General features: G+C 39.3%; 1 protein-coding gene and 1 long non-coding RNA gene across 2 annotated transcripts in view; one reads left to right on the top strand and one right to left on the bottom strand.

The window, feature by feature from the left end:
- Positions 1-19,310, bottom strand: part of LOC106951425 (semaphorin-6B-like) — a 40,234-nt gene that overhangs the window by 13,083 nt on the left and 7,841 nt on the right. Inside the window, exons 2-5 of the mRNA XM_015038964.1 lie at positions 6,187-6,310; positions 4,217-4,328; positions 2,269-2,329; positions 2,125-2,187 (exon numbers count right to left, since the gene is read on the bottom strand). Of these exons, the coding sequence (XP_014894450.1) occupies positions 2,125-2,187; positions 2,269-2,329; positions 4,217-4,328; positions 6,187-6,307 (357 nt within the window). The 5' untranslated portion in view covers positions 6,308-6,310. The remainder of the gene's footprint in view (positions 1-2,124; positions 2,188-2,268; positions 2,330-4,216; positions 4,329-6,186; positions 6,311-19,310) is intronic.
- LOC106951430 (uncharacterized) lies at positions 12,976-17,590 on the top strand. Its single transcript, XR_001425816.1, has 2 exons — positions 12,976-17,192; positions 17,458-17,590. It is a non-coding gene; the product is annotated as an uncharacterized LOC106951430 (long non-coding RNA).

Raw genomic sequence — 19,310 nt, 5'->3', positions numbered from 1 at the left:
GCCTCTTTCATTGGAAAATCAGCAAATTAGGTTTCCTCTCGGAACATTTGTCAAACCTTTCATTTGTGTCCATCAGAAGAACACGATCAGACACTTACTTTTGATTGGAAGCCATACCTTCATGCCTTGATAAATCCAACATCTTTGTCTTTTTAATAAGTGCGGACCTACAAATGTCCAAAGCAGGTTCTGCCTCTGCAGGTCACTAACGGCTAATAGTTTTTTATGCTAACGCTGAGCTAGTCCTGTTCTTGATCTAATTTTGTGGATCTTGTTGTGTTTTATTTTATGTCCCTATTCTCTGAGCTTATTTTGTTAAACTGTGATCAATTGGGTTCCTGCGCATTTATAGTCCTTTATTCAACCATGATAAAATGATACGCTCATCATTGCTAACCTATACCTCTCATCTCTTTTAGGAGATATGTAAGTCCTTTTTATGCAACTGGACAAGGTATTATTAATACATGCTTTGATAAAAACCCAACATGATTCTAGCACCACAGCTCTTTTTGTTTAAATCTTTTTTTTAAAAAGCTTTTTTTTTTTGTCAGCTTTGGCTAAGGAGGGGGACTGAGTAATTTCTCCTCAAACTTTCAAGCGTTGTGCCATTTTTTAAGATAATTTTACAGACACAGATTGTCCTCTGTTGTCCCTAATAATAATAACCTACGACAAAATTGGTTTATATTTAAGATGAGACAAAGCCAATCACTCAATAAGCAAAAAGGAACAGACATGTCGGACATTTTTATTATGTCGTGAACATAAAATGTAAAGTATCAGTCAGCTGAAAAGTTAAAAGACCAGCTGCATAGATCAGTAATTCCTCTGCCATTCATGATCCTTTAGCTTCAAATTCAATTCTTCTGTAATTTGTCATCGAGTATCAAGTGTGTTTAAGGATGGTGGAATGAATCTTCTCCATGAAAATAGCCAGAAAGGTAAGTTGTTTTTTCCCCTCTCAAATTTGGTGAAGAAAAATTTTTAAGGTACAGAATAATGGAAGAATAATCTTTGCCATAATTTCCCTCTGCTTTTGCAGGGTCCTTGTTGACCAAACTAACACAATAGATGTTTTCAAAATTCTCAGGAAGAAAATCTTTGTCTGCATTGCAAAAGCATATGATGGTAAATAGGATGTTTTTGGAGAATACGTAGCAAATCCAGCATCCACTAACTCTGACAGCTTACAGATTATAAGCTTCCGAGTTAGCAAACTGAAAAAGCAAGCAGAGACTGATTTAACTCTGACACATAATTAGAGGGAAGGTATAAAAATAGTGACAATCTTTTCACCTGAGTCGTGCTCAAAACGTTATCGACTGAAGTCATTAAAATGTTAGGATGGTCTCCTAAAAACTTCAGATCTAACACAATAAATTGTTACAGGCGTATAGAGGGCTGTATTATACTACTTTGCTTGACTATCTTTACAGTTTTTACCAAATCTAAATTTAATCTTCTTCACCAATGCAGGTGTATTTTCTGCCTCACATCCTTGCTGCCTCTTCCCTTCGCAGTCGGTCTTTCTCCTCGTGTCTTCGTTCCTGTTTTATCTCCGCTTTAATTCTTCCTTTCTTCACTCCTACACTGTCTTGTCTTTTGATCCGCGCTCTCACAGCCCAGTGGCTGCCCTCTCCTCTTTATCTGATTCGTTCCCTCGTTTTTATTTTTCCTCCACCCACACACGTCCCGTCGTTACCTATGCCTCTCTTCCCCACCTGTTTTCAATTACAGCTTCCTCCCGGAGGCCGCATCGCTTAGCTCTTCTCGGTTTGCTCAATACAAGTTCCTCTGCACGATAAATCTTCTTCCACAAGTTAGGTCAGGCTTGAATTTTGCCAGTGAGCTGGCTGCACTCACATACTCTTTTGTTGTTTTTTTTTTAAAGCAACACAACTTATGTTTGTTCTTGTGTTTTTGAAAGCTATCGACGCGTGCAAAAAAAAAAAAAAAAGCCTTTCAAGCTTCTTTCGGCTCTTGTAATGTTTTCCTGCACCAGCTTGATTGGATAATTTACTGCTTCTGTATCAACAAAATCAAATTTGCCCTAAGCCCCAGATGCAGGTGCAGCCTCAGGAGAAGAAAGTCTCATAAACAGCTGCCGCTTGAGGGTTTTACCTCATGTTTGCCCTTCATCCGACACACTCGAATGTCGTTCTTGTTGGACTCCCAGGTCCTTTTCTGAAACACACAAGCCACATGCTGAATTCCCTGCATTAACTGTACAGGCATGTCAAACGTCAGCTTTTTAAATACTGATACCTTGCTGTAAAACATTTCTTCGCCTGCCATGTTGTCCAGCTCCACTCTGTACAAGTCATCTCTGCAAAACATGACAAATTCCTCAAATTCCTGTTTTCTCACTCTTAACTGTTTCAGATCATAAAAGAACTGTATTGAGTGCTAAAGCCTTAGAAGTGTTTTGTTTTTTTTTGTTTTTATTTTACCTTTTCCAGCTTCATTCTGCAGGCCAGGAACTGATCTGGCCGAGTTAATTGTGAGTTAATTACTTCCAGTACATGCGGACCCATAAGTCTGCACACCATTTTCTTGGACTTTTTTTTTTCTTTTTTTACATTGGGCTAATTTGGTCTTGCTCGGTTTATCCCCTTCATAAAAGAAATCTTTATTTAAAAACTGCTTTTTGTGCTAACTCAGGTCATCTTTGTCGGTTTTTAAAATGTGTTTATGGAGATCTGAATTATTTAAGTGTGACATAAAGCAAAATAAAAAAAATCTGTAAAGTAGAATATCCTTTTTCGTTGGACTATGATCAGACGTCTAAGCAAAGCTGAACATCTCATTCAGTATAAATAAAAAATGGTGAAAAAGCTCAAATCTTTAACATTTTTAGCTTGCTTAGATAATTGAAAAAAAATGCAGTAAATAAAATACTTCATCAGAAAGACAGAATGGAAGATTTATGTGTAAGAATAATGTCTCTGCCACATGATTGTCTCATTAGTATTTGCTTTAAAAAGCGATCACATTGATTTTCCTAATGAGGTGACTGGGGAGTAAGCATTACTGTATTTTCTGCTGCTCTCTCATTTATGCTTGAATGAAAGTACTGTTGTTGACTTGAAAAAAATGTATCAAAATATCATTTATGTCAGACAGCCATCTGGTTGTGTTTTATTATGAGTCACTCACTGACAATATTCTGATTAAATGTTCTGAACGCCTGGCAATAAAACGGCTTATTATGGCTTCATTACGGTACGAGTTGAATTACTGTTGGGCAGTTTTAACACCTTGGCTACAGTAGGGATAGTTTTAAAGGGGTTGTTTTTTTTATTTTTAAATCAACTTTCCTCAGCTTTATATTATGTTGCAAAGTTACTCCCTCATCAAAAAACGAAGCCAAAGTGTTGCTTTGATTCTTTCACGCATGTCATGAATGTCTGAAACGTTTGCTCTCACAAAGTGACGACTATTTCCTCGAAGCTCCTCCTTAGCTGCAGTGCCAAGCGCCCCTTTGCGCTCCACCAGACTACGGACAGCAGCAATTAGCAAACACCTGGTGGAATTGTTAGCCTGCTAAGCTAATCATATGAACTACTTCTCAGTCCAATGCTCCCAATAACGACATAAAGAGAAGCACTGTCGTGATGACGTGTCTGAAAGAGTGCGAGGTTATTTTACGTCAAGGCGTCAAATTAGAAAGTCGAGTTTCTTAAGGCATGTTTGATACAGCATTGACGGTAAAATAGTTACCGGATTATGCTACAAAGTGGTAATATGCGCCTGGAAAATACATTTACCCTTTAGATTGTTCGCCCTATTTTGTTCACTTAATGCAATCTATTTCAGTAAACCATGTTGGCACTATATGCAGGAATTAACTGAGCTTTAAATGAGTATTTGTTTACACTGATAAAAAGATCAAGGACCTATATTGGTCCAGTTTTTATTTTCAGAGTTGTCCTCCAATCAAGGGTGCACGCACATTTAATTATTTTCAATTAACAGAGCTGCCTGTATTTGCCTGTGGCCCTGAGCGAATCTTCCAGCAATGTAAGGTGGTTTCTTAAAGACGATTATGAATACATTCACAGCTTTCACTTGACATTTAAAAATAACAGTGAATAAATTATCACTGGAAAAAAAAAAGTGATAATGTCCCCCTGAAGAGTGACAGCAGATGGGATGAAAGCAAATACATATTAATGCGAACACGTCATAGTCGGAGGTGGTTGCTGTTGGTTACCTGGCTCCGATGTAAAGCGTGCGGTTGACTTGGAGGACCGTTTGGATGTGCAGCTCCTGTCTCAGAGCGGAGCGATGGGCTCTGCCCAGGAACACGGGATATCTCCTCACCACTGCCGTCATTACATAGACATATAAAACGAGAGAGTGACATGCATAGCAAATGAAAATGCATGCGCCTGGTTCAAGGACTTCCTGAGAACTGTGGGCAGAATGAGCGCCTTCTTCGCTTCTATAGTTACCAGAAGTACACGGGCAGGCTGTAAAACACCTTCTTTAACCTTCACTTTAATAGTGTCTTCAATCATTCTTGATGGCTTTGTTAAGGCAAACACAGATAATAGGCAGAGAGGAAGGTGGAAGCATGCTAAACACTCTTATCCTGTTTGTCTTTCTTGATGTGGTTGTTTCCTGCCACCCTATAACGCAGGTTCTTTACTTTTCTACCGCAAATAAAAAATTCCTTCGTCTCCTGTCTGCATCTTAAATAAACTAAATTACAGAAACGCTGCACATTTCAGGCAGTAAGACAGCGTTCAATTGAAGATCTCGTCAAGAAGTCGCTGACTCCAGGAGACAGATTAAATGTCTCTCTGGCCTTCACAAGAGATTCATTGCCACATACCTTCTTCCAACTATGGTCATGTGACAAATTAGTACACCCTCCTGCAGCCTAAAAGTTTTTAAAAACACATTTGGACTCATATATATTTAATATCAACATTGACAACAATGAAAACAAAATTTAACAACAAAAACTAATACCAATACTTGCTTGATTGACTAAAATCAATCCCAGACGTATCAATTATTAGAACATTGATACACAGGGTTTTCTGTGTTACTAGGTATTGCAGTGAGAGTGAGCAAAACGGTGAGATCAGAACTGTCCGAGGGCTTCAGAAAGAAGATTCTAGCGGACTGGTAAGACACTTCATGAGGTCTCATAAACAACCGCCAACATGCCCGAGTCTGTTACCCTAAAAGCAGACTGCAATATGCTAAAAGAAGTCTCCGAAACACTGAAATGTACTCAGAGAACCTTCCTATAGCAAGCTCTTAGTATTGTGGGTATAAACAACTTGGGAGGTGTGCAAAAAAAATAAAGCTCTGTACCAGTACTGCTGGTTTAATATTCTTTAGACAGATAAGTGTTAACCTGAATTATTAGGACACAATAATAGATGATGTGCTTGGCATAGACAAAATACAGACTTCGAGTTCACCCTGATAACATCCACAATGCTACCATCTGTAAGAAAATCCTTGAGGAAAATCTAACATGACAATAACTCAAAACATACCAGTGAATCCACAACTGAACCTTACCCTCACTGAGGAGATGTTGGGTGCCTTGAAGTGGTGTGTTTATGCAAAAAAAAAAAAAACCTCAAACATATCACTGATAAATATGAAGAGTGGGGCCAAGCTTTCTTTAGACTCATAAACACTGAATACAAGAAAGCTATTTCACCCAAAGCAGATAACACAAGTTATTAGAGTGTGGAGTGTCCTAACTTTTCATCAGCTAGAAAACACACTGTTTTTTACACAGTCTGTCAAATGAGTAAAAATTGTCTTTTTTTTTGTTATTTATTTTTCTTTTCTAAAGATGAACATCAATATATGACCACTTATTAATAAAGAAAAAAAATAAAGAGTGATCCTAATTTTATTAGTTTCATGAATCACTAATGATTTCACACTCTCTCTTCGTTATGGGTCTTCAATTAGGAAAATCAACCCTTTTACATGAATATGAATCTAACATGCTACCATATGCAGAGGGAGTGGATTTTCGTCATTTATCTGTATGCCCGAGCAGTTCTACACCAGCTCCTCACCAAGACTGATCCTTGACCTCCGATTTCCACATCCTCCACAGAGCCATTCATCAATGCCGCACATACTCTCATGCACTCAGACACTCTCCCCCCCTCCCCACCGCATGCAGAGGGGAAGGACACATACCCTCTACAGGGACGTAGCTGAGTGGACCTGGCTCCTCTGGGAATGAGCCATCAGCCAGCTGAAGCAGCAGGAGAAGAAGCGCTAGGGGAGGAGCCACTGTTGCCATGGCAGCAGCACACATGCACTGTTAATGAAGAGAAAGAGAGAGAGGAAGAGAGACATTTTTCATTTTGTGCTACTGTGCAAAGTATGTCATGTGTGCATGCGTAAGAGTGTGTGTGCATGTCATTGTAGTGACACGTTGGGTTTTTTCAGAACAGAAGGGTTGTCCAAAAAGTCTCTGCTTGTCTCTGCACATTTGTGCACGCATGTTGCAGCTACTTCCCATTAAACAATTTGACTTACGGAGACATTAAGACAACCGAGTAATGGTCTGAGTTCACTCAGCAGGGTTAGCGTTTCCAAAAAAAAAAAAAAAAAAAAAAAACACACACACAGGCAAGAAAAAGGAGGAAAGAGATGTACACAACATCTATGTGAAAGAACAACTTTTAAATAAATACAACAAAGTTATGGTGAGCTGGGGGTTAAAATTTTTAATGTTTTTATCAATATATTTGCAGATTGAAAAGTAAGGCTCAGGAGAGCAATGAAAACTCACTGGAGTTAAAATTTTGCCAAACGTATGTATCTAATATTTCAATTGACTTCTTTGATGTCATTCAAATTGACTAAAATGCTGACAAAAAAACAGATCTCTGCAAGATATTCAAATCATTGAATCTTGTTTTTAGAATTGCTGTGTTCTTTGGTCTTCATGACGATTTCCTCTAACCAATCTTGGAGGCTTTTGCAGGGAAGCTGTATTTAAACTGAGAATAAAATACACAGAGGTGAACTCTCCTTTGGGTAATTAAAAAAAAATTAAGAACTTTGAATCTATTTTTATCCACCTCATAATTATGCAGTGCTTTATGATGGTCCATGACAAAAAACACAAAAATATGCACTGAAATCTATGGTTGTAGTGTGACAAAATGTGAAAATGTTCAAAGATCATTAGGCCAAGTTCTAAAAGAATTAAGAAAAAAAAAAACACCAAGATGCACCTAGAGACCACACATTTGAGGGGAATTAATGCAGTATTTTTAGATATAATTTATCTAGAATTTCATCAATGCACCCAAAGATTCAATGACATTTTTGGCAGTCACAAAATGACCATAAAACTGTACATGGATTTAAAACAAACACAAACCCTACAAAGTTTTCCCAGAATCTGCTAATAAAACACAAACCAGAACTGCAGGTTAATATTGCCAGATATAAACTTCAAAGACGTTTGAACATGGAAGCTTTCCTACATTTTCAGACCCCAAAGCATCGCTTTTATAGTTTGCTTCTTTTATGTGGAAAAAAGCAAAAAGGAAATGCTGAGAGGCAAAAATAAGACAAAAATGAGTGGAGTGCGGAAGGTGGAGCACTAGGATATTTTCATCTTCAGAAAATATCCTGGAAAATGTAAAGTTTGAAGAAACATAAATGAAAGGAAATGTTTTCAAAAATGTGGGCAATATCAGTGCTACTGCAATCAAATCAAACTGTGAGAGCCATGTTCCATGATTTTCCCAACCCCCGCTTATTTCCTGTCATCCTCCATCTCTCTACCTGCATCACCCAACCTCCTTCCTGCATTTCTTTTTCTATCTCTCTCTCACACACACACACACACACACTCACACACTCACACACACACGCACACACACACACACACACACATTCAAACTCACGACTGTTTTCAGCGACAGAGCACCAGGTAGATGTGTTTGTTGCTAAGGTGATTACTGCTATTTGAAGCACACAGATGCCTTGCAGATGCAGCAGCCATACACTCGCACACATGAGCGCAGTCACCTGTGCTGCCAGCAACACAGATTTCCCATAACGTTGACTGACAAGCTGTTTGTAGACATCAGCAAGGTGATGAGGGCCGGAGACTATACTCAGGGGGCACTTCAAAGGAAATTGTAGCCTGGAGATTGCAGGTTTGACATAAGCTTCCTCATCTGTTTCCTCCTCCTCCTCCTCCTCCTTCTCCTCCTCATCCTCCTCCTCCTCAGAAGCATCAGGGGAGCCCTGAAGGGGAGGTGGGGGATTTGTTTCATGTTAGTCTCCACTGGGATTCCCTGGACTAGGACTGACAAGGTTTCCAGGTCAGCCTCATTTCATTATAGCCATTTCAAATCAAATTCTGTAAGTCTGAGTTGAGTAAAAAAAGGTAACAAGAGTTAAACGAAGAATAACTCTTCATTTTGTCTAACTTAACCGTATTAATTATTTCCACTCTGCGTTGCAGTCTGTAAATTAAAAAAAAAATGCCTTCAGATCCCCTAAATGTTACATAAGTGCTACGAGTTTATACCTTTTATTTAAATATGATATTGTGAAGTAATTATTATTGTTACAGTTATTGACACACCTAATAATTCCTACAAAATAGATGTAAAACTAAAGCATGTGAGATATCCACCAGTGGATTTGCATAGAGAATGACTCAAAGATTTCGTCTCAAAACAGACAAAACAAAAGAGATCAAACGTGAACTACTAAAGGGGCAGTATTATGTAAAATCAACTTTTTTTTATCATTACATCATGTTATGAAGTTATTCCCTTACTAAAAACATATCTGCAGTGCTGCCTTTATTCTTTCATGCATGTCTGAGAACTCCTTTAATCTCCCATGGCAACCATTCAACTATGCAACACGCAATCGCCGCCTTTGAGGGTGAAGCTCCTCCTTGGAGATGAAGTTCCCAATCTTCTGAGCTTCTGCATTACAGATCACCCCTATCTCATGATTCCAGCCACTTAGCTCCTTCAGACTAGCCAGCAGCAATTAGCAAACACCTAGGGAAACTGCACATCTGCTGAGCTCATTATGTGAGCTACTTCTCAGTGAAGCACCAGTGAAAACTGTTGTCAAAGGGTTAATAAAGCAGCAGTGTTATGACTTCCTGAAGATGGACTTTGGAAAGAGCAGGAGTTTTTAAAGAAACACAAGTCCAATTTCAAGACGTTAAATTATGAAGTCAACTTTTTTTAAAGTCATATTTAACATAGAAAGCATTTTTGTTACAACTGAAGGTGACATAGTTGCTTGACTGTGCTGTAAAATGATACTATGTGTTTCGAAAATACATAATGCTGCCCACGTAAAAGCAATTCCACAGCACAAATAATCTATCAAGGATTTCCAACAGCTGCGATGGAATGGCAACCTGTCCAGGGTGCACCCTGCCTCGCGACCTTTGACTGCTGGAGATAGGCACCAGCACCTGTCGTGAGCCTGCAAGAATAGGTGTGCTAGATAATGGATGGATGGATTTCCAACACACCTGACCTAAGGAGAAAGCTATTTTTAAGAAAAACAAAGGTTCTTCTTCCCTATCAGACTAAAGAAAGACTTGCACATCTGAGGACGATAGAGAGCAGAACTGTATTTGTACAGTAATAATCCCTGTTGAAATGCAGTGAACGATCAGCTGCTAATATTGTCTGAATATTGTTTGGATGTCTGCGCGATAATCCGTAGATTTGTAACTCACTGTTTACACCGCAGTGTTTGCATGTCTGTCTGTAGAACTTATATTATTAGTTGCCATGTTGTAATCTGCAGAGAAGCATTGTTCTGTATTCAAGTTGTGCAGCTCCTGACACATTGAAAAGACCAGATAACACAACATGTCACTAAGGAAAAATTTCTTTATTCTCATAAGTAGTGAAATGCCAGCCAGAAAATACATTAAAGTTTGTGGTTGGTGTGACAAAATATGACAAAGTTCAAGGGGAGTGAATAATTTTGCAAAGTACTAACAGCAGGTTAAAGGAGTAAAATTATGGGATGCACGATCACCTGCAAACTAACTCTCCTCATTACCTAATCAAAGAAATCTCCATATGCTAACAATAGAATCTCAGTCTTGCACCAGACCACACAGAAGAAATGCAGTCAAAATATGTTTTACAAGTTTGAAAAAATAAATGATTTTGTAAATCATAATTAAATGCTTTCCAAGAGCTGTGATATACGGGGTTATATACAGTCATTGTGAGAGTCCGGGGACTACCTCAGGGTGTCCAAGCAGGACACACCCTGTAAACCTCCAAAGGGAAGCGACCAAGAAGGCAATCTAATCAAAACGATGAAAAAACTCAGCTGACTCCTTTCAAAGTCAGGTAGCAGTGGATCTACTCTGAGCTTCCCCATCTCTTAGGCTGAGCCCAGGCAGAGGAACAGAGGAAGATCATTTCAGCTGAACGTACCCAGAATCTTGATCGCTCAGATCTTTTCATATCTCATTATTGCAGGTGAGCTAAGAGCTGCACGCACATTGCTGCAAACAAGCCCTGAGCATGTTTCTGTAATAAAACTCTGTATTTCTGAAATTAAATATTTATTGTATGACATGAAAGTTAAAATATTAAATAAGTTAATTGGGAGAACCAAATATCACTATTTATTTGTTTTTTAAGGACTAAAGAGGATTAAAGGTAGAAGGTCTAACAGCAAAAAGGCAGTAAACTACAAGTGATTCATAGCAGTAAATTAGTCGCCTGAATGGATAAACCTGAGACTTGGCAGTAAATAAGTAGCCAGCATAACATGTTCATAGTATTGCAAAAACATTGTGTAAAAAATATCATCATTTTATGGTACTATTACAACACATTTAAAGCAATGTGATGCAACATTCCTGTATTTCAGAAAAAAATATGTATCAATACGATTAAAATAATATTGCTATTTGATTTTTATTTTAATACATAATCTAAATACGGACTTTCCTTTGTCATATTCCTCTTAAGTCAGTTTGACATGTCTTTATTTATTTATTTATTTATTTATTTATTTATTTATTTATTTTGGCAAAAGTTTTAAACTTGATTGTAAAAAAAAAACCTTAATAGCAAGAAGTAGTGCTGTGTTAAAAAAAAAAATCTGAAGAGCTTCTTCTGATCTAAAACGAAATGGAAACTGCAAATGCAAAATACAAAAATCCTTCGGTCAATAGTCTCCTCATTAGAGCATCAATTGATTCAAGTTATTGATCCATAAGATAAAACCACGAGATCTGGGCCAAGGCCAACTTATTGAGACTCTGCTCCTGGCCAACGCTAAGATGAAATTTTTAAAACGTCTGGCCAGAGCTTTTTGGCTTCAGGTTATCAAAAGGGCTCTGAGTTTTCCCCGCAGAGCCAACAAACAGCAGAGACGAAGATAAAAGACACAAATAGTTTCAATAAGAGAAAATAATAAAACAAACCAAAACAGAGGAACAGAGATAACTGCAACAGACTTGCAGCTCATCATGCTATAAAAACAGCCAGTGACAGGACGAGTATCAGGATTTATCGGGGAAGGACGCGACGAGCCAGAGGAGAGAGGACGGGCTGCTGTGTCAGATCATGTTGGTGTGATAACATTTAATACTGTGACATCAACACTGTTGTTACCGAGTGCATGTAATGAACTCGACAGCCTCACGGTGTAATCTGTCCTCATCAGGCAACCAATTAGCAAATCACCTGCTAACACCCACGTAATTAGCCAATCAGCAGGTCACCCAAACAGGGAAACACACCTGCTTTCACCTACTACCAATTTTTAGCTATTTTTGCTCATCTGGCAGAACAGTCGTATCGTGTCGTTCTGGGGATTTTCCTCTGCAGCGATCCCACTCATCTGCCAGGAACGGGAACGGGAACGGGGAGGGGTTGTCAGCAATTTGCAGAAAAGATACCTATCTAATAAATATCCATTTAATATTTACTGACGAGCCCATTTTGAAATGCATCACTGAGCTTAAGTGTATATTGAACATGCCCATCCTTGCACGGAGCATCTGAACTATTAAAGCTGCTGAGCAGGATCAATACGCTCTCGCAGTGCCAAGCAGAAGCAGAATAAAGAGCAGCATCCATAACCACACGGAGAAGCATTTACTGATCGCAAGGAAAACACTGAGGCATGGATACTGGAGGCCTGAGCAGCAGTACAACACCGATCACCAGACTCAGCCAATCAAGAGGAAGCGTAGCTGTCAAGGGCCTTAACCTGTGCAGCACCGAGCCACAGCTATTAATTAATTTGTGAGCAGGCCTATTAATCTGCTTCTTAGCATGATGAACACGCGAAACCCAAAAACGTCTCTTCTCTACGTTGGCATCTCTGCGTTTGACTTGCATTTCCTAATGCTGGTTGCTATTAGGTCCACAGACCGACGCTTTCTCTCAGTTTGTTTGGCTGCGGCAGCCGCTTCACTCTGTGCCTTTGTTACCGTAGAAACCAATAGCAAAGCAAGGCTGAGATGTTCTGTTGCAGCAGATGCAAACGTGAGCAGGGTGGGTCCGCCCTCTACATCGCAACCACACATGTGAGCTTGCAAACACAGAAAGAAAACAACAGTGTGTCCACCAAAGCCTTCGCCCAAACGCATTTAATTTATTCGAGAGCAAATGGATACATGCTTCGAGATAAGAGGTACATGCAAGAAGGTGGGGGTCTCATGCTGCAAAGGAGGGGGATGGGGCAGTTGCAGGCATTTCGCCTCCATAATTATGCCAGCGCTGGCAAGATATATAAGGTAGCTCGGATGGGCTCAATATGGGTCAATGGCAAAATCTCACTAAAAAAGCAGAAATCCGGTTATTTTGCTTTCACAAGCGAAGTATATTTTCTTACGACATAATCTGTGTCACGCAGATTTTTAATCATTGTGAAACAATTGGAAAAATTTACAAAACCACAATTTAGAATAAAATACTTTATTGTCCCTACAGGGGAAAAAAATTGTAATAGACTCCAAGATGTTGCATTATGTTGCATAATAACTGCTGCTCTAAAGGCAATAAATAAATATACATGCAATTCAGTTTAGAAACAACAACAGAACCCAAAGATATTGCACACCTTCCAGACCTCAACCTACATTTGGTTCAAAATTATGATGGGGGTGAGGTTCAAAGGAGTATTTAACATTGTTCAAATTAGTTTTTGGGATTCTGTACCTTCTGCCAGAGGGCAAGAGCTCATATTCCACAAACAGAATGTGGGATGGATCCAACAATACCATCCGTTTCTGCATATCACAATAATATCAAGTAATTATGAAGCCTCTGCTCCAAAAAGCTTTGACCAAGATAGTTTAACAATGTAGGAAATATGTTTAAATTATAAACTGCGAACTGGTTTGACACACACTCACCACTCACTTGATTAGGTTCCCCCAATCCCTTAACTGCTATTATTATCTGTGGCGTAATTGTCAGTAGCAAATCCATAATGTGAATCTCATTTTCCACCACATACATGATCCCTTATACTTTGTTCTCGTTTGGTCCTCGGGGACAGAATGCAGGCTAAAGCCCGGAATAAAACAGGTTGGCCTGAGGGTGGAAACATACACGGGCTAAACTGGGAGAAGTGGGTCACCTTGACTCTTCACAACTCCACCCGTTTTGAGCAAAGTCATTAATAGAGTTAAAACTACTACAAATAAAAGCGGCATGCAGAGTCTGTATATTTCTGTGGTTCAAATGTTTAGGAATCTACCAGAGACACAACCAAACTACCAAGACGGCTTGTTGAAGGACTGAACGACTGCATCTGTCCAAATCAACACTACCTTTGTTGAGCTGGAAAACTCTGCCTTGAGGTAAAAACACAGTCTAGCTCATATAATATGTAGATAACGACACTTTATTCAAACAAAAATAGCAGGCATCACTCACAAATTGCCTGGATTCCATGCTAAAAATACAGGCTACGGCCAATAAAAGACCGAGTCGTCTATGGGGATGTGTTACAACATAACCTCTGTGTTGCTGCTTCTGTAACTCACATAATACAAAACAAAACCTATGAATCATAGCACAAAAAAGAGAAAGCTGAAAAAGGGAGATTGGTCAGGAGCAATCATATTAACATATGTTAAGTTTTTACGTTAGCAACATGGTTCTGCAACTGTCGTGCAAGCACCATTGTTGGTGTCTTTTTAGTAGATATTCGAAATCAATTCTGATATCACAAACAGACAAAAAGATGAGTTGTGTAAGCACGAGGGGTTCTAGCCTTGGAAAAAACAGCACAATACAGATTATATCAGGAAGTTGGAGTGCTACCTGAAGTAAGCATTAATGAAACATTTCAACAAACATATTTAATGCAATGTAATAACATTTATTTCAAAGAAAATGCAACAACTGTTCACATTTCTGCTATAAATAATATAACACATTGACTGCTACAGATATGATTCTGAAGTTGAAGAGGTTTCTTTATTGTTCTTTTAATTGTGACACAAAATCTTAAGCAGATGACAAATTTCTTATTTAGCTGTTTTCAAGGGCTTAGTTTGCAGAATAAACATTTGTGTCATTTTTCTTGTTGCAAAGCTACCAACACATGATAAACAAGCAATAAGCCAACATCTCTGGTAGGCTAGGGTTGGGGTTAGCAACGAAAAATAAATGGCTATCATTTGTGCATTATGTCTCAAAAACAGTAAAGCAAACAAACGCAAGTCAATCATGATTTAAAACACGATTGAAATACATGGTAACTTCTGGAGGTATGCAAGCTGTTTGTGTGCACGTATATAAGCAAAGAGCAGAGGAACAACGGCGTCAAGTCTTTATCTTATCACAGTGGAGTTCATATTCCCTCAAGAGGGCTACCTGTCTCCTAAGAACTACTCTAATCAGAGTTAAGGGGATCTGTCTTCTGCAGTTAAATATCCCAAAATACTATTCAATCTACAGGGTCATTTATATGCTAATGCAGAGATTACTTTTGCATACACGTTTGACACTGCAGTGTGCTGTTGGAGAAGAAAAATAATAGTAAGAAAACAAATTCGGCGAGACTGAAGAAGGATGAGAGGAGGATGAAAGAGGAGGGGAAAGGAAGAGGAGAGATGAAGGCAAGGAGAGCAGAGAGAAGACACTGGGAGGAAGGAGGAGAGCAATTCCCCTGGGTAGGTACCATAGGTAATTAAAATAAGATGGACATAGCTGGAGTCTTGCCAAAGAGAGAGCTCCAGCTCTCTTCAGACTTCTCCCCCAGTCAGACCCTTCTGCCTAAAGCCAAAGAGCTGCAAGTGACACGCAAAACAATAAACGCTGAATGAACAGACAGCTCAGAAATGTAACAGCCCCAGCACGAGGAATTTGGGCAACAAAATAGGTAATGTATTCATCTTTGCAGCTGCAGTAAAACAACAATTCACAGACACTCAGACAGCGCATGTGCTCACGCACACACACACACACGCACACGCACCAATATCCCCACACACAGAGACTTTTACAGTGCTGTGCAAAGCTGCAGCAAGGGCAAACGTTGCTAACCAGAGTTTGACTGCAGTAAGCACATATACATTCACTGCACAGCTCCGAGCTGGAAGCGAGCACATGAGTATGCGGCGCACACATTCAGGCACACACAATCAGCACAGAGTCAAACGCACACACACACATGCACACTCCAGCAGCAGCGTGTACAGCAGCAGTGAGGATGCAGTCTAATTACACAACAGTGACACCTATGAATCTGACCGGCTTTTATGGTGTCGTTACTCTTTTTTGTTTGTTTTTTTCAGTATTAATGATGCACTTTGCTCTGTGGACGGCAGATCGGCTCAAATTCAGAACAAAGAGGATTTGTCTGATTATATTAAATCAGATTCACCTGTTTGGAAAATAAATTCTGATTTCGGGGCAAAATGATCAGTGGGGTGGGTGTTATTTTGCTCTTTTTTTTTTGTTTTTTGTTTTTTTGTTCACTGACTGGAACCAAAATTCTGCATACCTTTTATTTGTCTACCTCGTCGTGTTAAATTCTGCATGACATCCGTAGCCATCTACGTGGATTCTCTGGTGCTAGTAAAGAAAGAGCCTGAAGGGTAGCCCATATTCTTGTCACGCTGTTCTTTGTGTGCTCTGATCTCTAAGGGTAAATATAGCTCTTTTGGCAGGAGCCTGCTAAGAGGATCATAGCTCACAATAGGTGGTCCAAACACAAACAGCAAACAAAATGGCAAAAGAACCCGCTTATAGGCTGATGTGCGCACATCCACAAGGCGCACGCACACGCTCCGACACACGCTGCTGCAGCACGAACACCAAAATATGCAACGACAGATACAACGCCTTCCCTCTGAGAGGCTTCTCTTTTCCTTGTAGGTATAATTGTGTTGTGGCTATGCTTTGCTTCTTCCCTCACAGTTGTGACGGAGCTGCAGGTGAAAAGCCGTAATTAAAGAAGAAAAGTTGTGTTTGTTGTGTGAGAAGGGTGGTTGCAGGAGAGAAGAGGAAGCTGAGAGACAGAAAAGAAAAAAAAAAACCTTCATCAGACAGTGAAATCATCCCGAGGAGCTGGGACACAAAGGACTCGGATGCCTTTATCTCCCGACAGAAAAGTCTTCCAAATCCCTCTGGCTAAGCTGCCATAACTAAAGCCCGTGCTTGGAACAGGTGCCTGGTGAATTGGTTGAACAACAAAAGTAGCAAAATTAGACAAGATAGACCGAGCTCCAAAGAGACGTATAAACTCTCATTTATTGTGGGCAAAAAAGGGGGGAAAAAAAGCCAAGCGCCTTGGCAGTGGCATTTGAGAAAAGGTTACCTGGTAAATTGCTTATCTTGTTTGTGTGTGTGTGAGCGCTATAGGTGTGAGTGCAAAGACTTGGGGCTAGATGGGCACTCTGCCCCACTGCAATTATTTTTGCTACAACTAAGAAAACACAAAATGCAGGAGATCAAAGTGTCTCTCTCTCTCTCTCTCTCTCTCTCTCTCTCTTAACTGAATTGAAACAGCTGTGAAATCACTAACAATCCAATTAGCAGCCAGTTAGATGGGCGGAGCGGTTACACGGATTGACGCGGGCTCGTTTGTAGGGAGAGACTCGCAACGATCCTCGTACGCAACAAACAACTTCAAGTCAGGCATTCGGAAACCACTTACATGTGCGTAGGCTGGGTGTCCGCACAGATAGAGAGCACTCGGTAAATAAGGGGGATTCCTGCACATTTTTAAAGTTGCAATTTTACACTTTACCAAACTCCTTCCAAACGGTTTCCACGTGCATTATATCAATTTGCCCAAATATCACCACTCAAGTTCGCAGCGACTCTAAGAACCGAATGCATGGATGTTTTGGAACAATGAGAAAGGGAATCCAAAGTGAATTTATTTAAGCAACTGTTTTTTTTTTATTATTATTATTATTATTATTATTATTATTATTATTTGCTTTCCATCCTTATCCAGACCTGAAGAAATGCCGTATTTAGATCAGATTCACGTTTCTGGACTACAAAGGAGCCCTGTAAATATCTCTGAACTCCCAGATGAGGCCTGTCTCAGAGGAGCTGTGAAGATGATGCAGTGGACAGAGCAGATGGTAAGACGAACACACATGATAGCGCGGGTATAATGTGCTGAGACCACACAGTGGATGCTTCAAATGGAGCTGCACCTCGGGGAAGAATCAGTGTGAGCGGAGACTCATAAAACTAAAGATATATGGCCACTGTAAAACGCTAGAGGGGCTTTTACATTGGAAATAGCCGCAAGTAGGTATTACAGTGTTTAGGAAGCTGACATAATCCACATGCTGCATTCACTTTAGCCTCCTGAAAATCATTTATCTTAACCTGAATTTCTAACAGCGTAAAGGTCTCAGAGTGCACCGTCTTTTATCTGTCTTTGTTCTGTTAAAAACATCTGGAGGGACCTGTTGGAAATTCATGAAAGTTTTTTTTTTTTTTTAACAGCAGCAAAATAAATAAATAAATAAATAAATAAATAAATAAATAAATAAATAAAATAAGGTTTGCATGAAGAGGTTCATATTATCTACAACTGGAATTGGATTCTGTTGATGAAAAATGTCCAGGTTGCAGGACTCGTGACCCTCGGGGGCTCCTAAATGTTGAAAAATGGCTCCCTGAGGCCTCTGATTCAAAGACCGTGTTGGAGCAAGTGACCTTGCAGAAGCCCACCTTCTTAAATCCATCAGACGTGTTGCAGCCCCTGAGGTCAAAGAATCCGGCTAAGCCTTACCTCCAGATGAACGGCACGGCAGCGTGCGGTGAAATTCGAGACACTTGATGAAACCGCTTTCAGCAAAAGAAACATTTGCTCAAATCTCTTCAAGATTAGACGAGTAAGAAAATATGTTTGTGTTACGAATGAGAAAGATGGCTACATTTAGTGTGGGTGTGGATGCATGTTGAAAGTAACTTAAAGTAAATTTAAGTACTGTAACAGTACGCATCAATAATGAGTCTTATGATATTTTCATGGTATGACAACCTTGAGGTGAAATACCACTGTAGCACCATGTTCATACAAATATATATATATATATATATATATATATATATATATATTTATATATATATATATATATATATATATGCGCCATAGTTTTATTTATTTTATATGAAACAGAAAAATAATCTGCCGTTGACATTATATTAACATTCAAATATTTATTCACAAATCCATCCGATATATTAGAATATTACTTACTGACTTACATGGAGCATGACATATAGATTAATTAGACACAGGTGGAAGTTTGAAAGCCTTCATTTTTGTTAATTATGATACTTTTTTCCATTTACACGTAATGAAACAAAACATTTAAAATTAGAATATCACATCAGACCATAATGAAACCACAAATAAAGCCGAAAGGCGGGATAAGTGAAACGTGTGTTCACTCCCTGCTTGAGGTGTGCTTTTTCTCAAAAAAGTGCTTTTAATCTGACAAACGCGACTCGTCGGATCGCGTTTTAAATTCACTGAATGTGACTGCATTAACATTTAATTTGCAAACTGAAGCATTGGTGCTTTGTTACATGCTTGTTGTTTTGCTTTAATGACAGCATAAAAAGCTGCTATTGATTAGATAATTAATTGGACTATTTGCTCCCATAGCCGACTTGCAGTCAGCTCCTTTACAGACTTGCCACTGATAGTTTTAAAATAGTGCAATAAATGATAAGCGGTGCAGTGCTTTAATCTCCGAGCAATGACTTTAAGTGTTTTTTTTTTTTGGGGGGGGGGGGGGGGGGGGGCCCCGGGAAAAAAAAGAGTTTTTTTTTTTTTGTGAT

The sequence above is a fragment of the Poecilia latipinna genome, unplaced genomic scaffold (assembly GCF_001443285.1).
Source record: "Poecilia latipinna isolate Pla-1442-1.1 unplaced genomic scaffold, P_latipinna-1.0 Scaffold459, whole genome shotgun sequence".
NCBI classification, from domain to species: Eukaryota; Metazoa; Chordata; class Actinopteri; order Cyprinodontiformes; family Poeciliidae; genus Poecilia; species Poecilia latipinna.
Note: the sequence above shows the minus strand (reverse complement) of the source record. Positions and strands in the feature narration are given on the sequence as shown.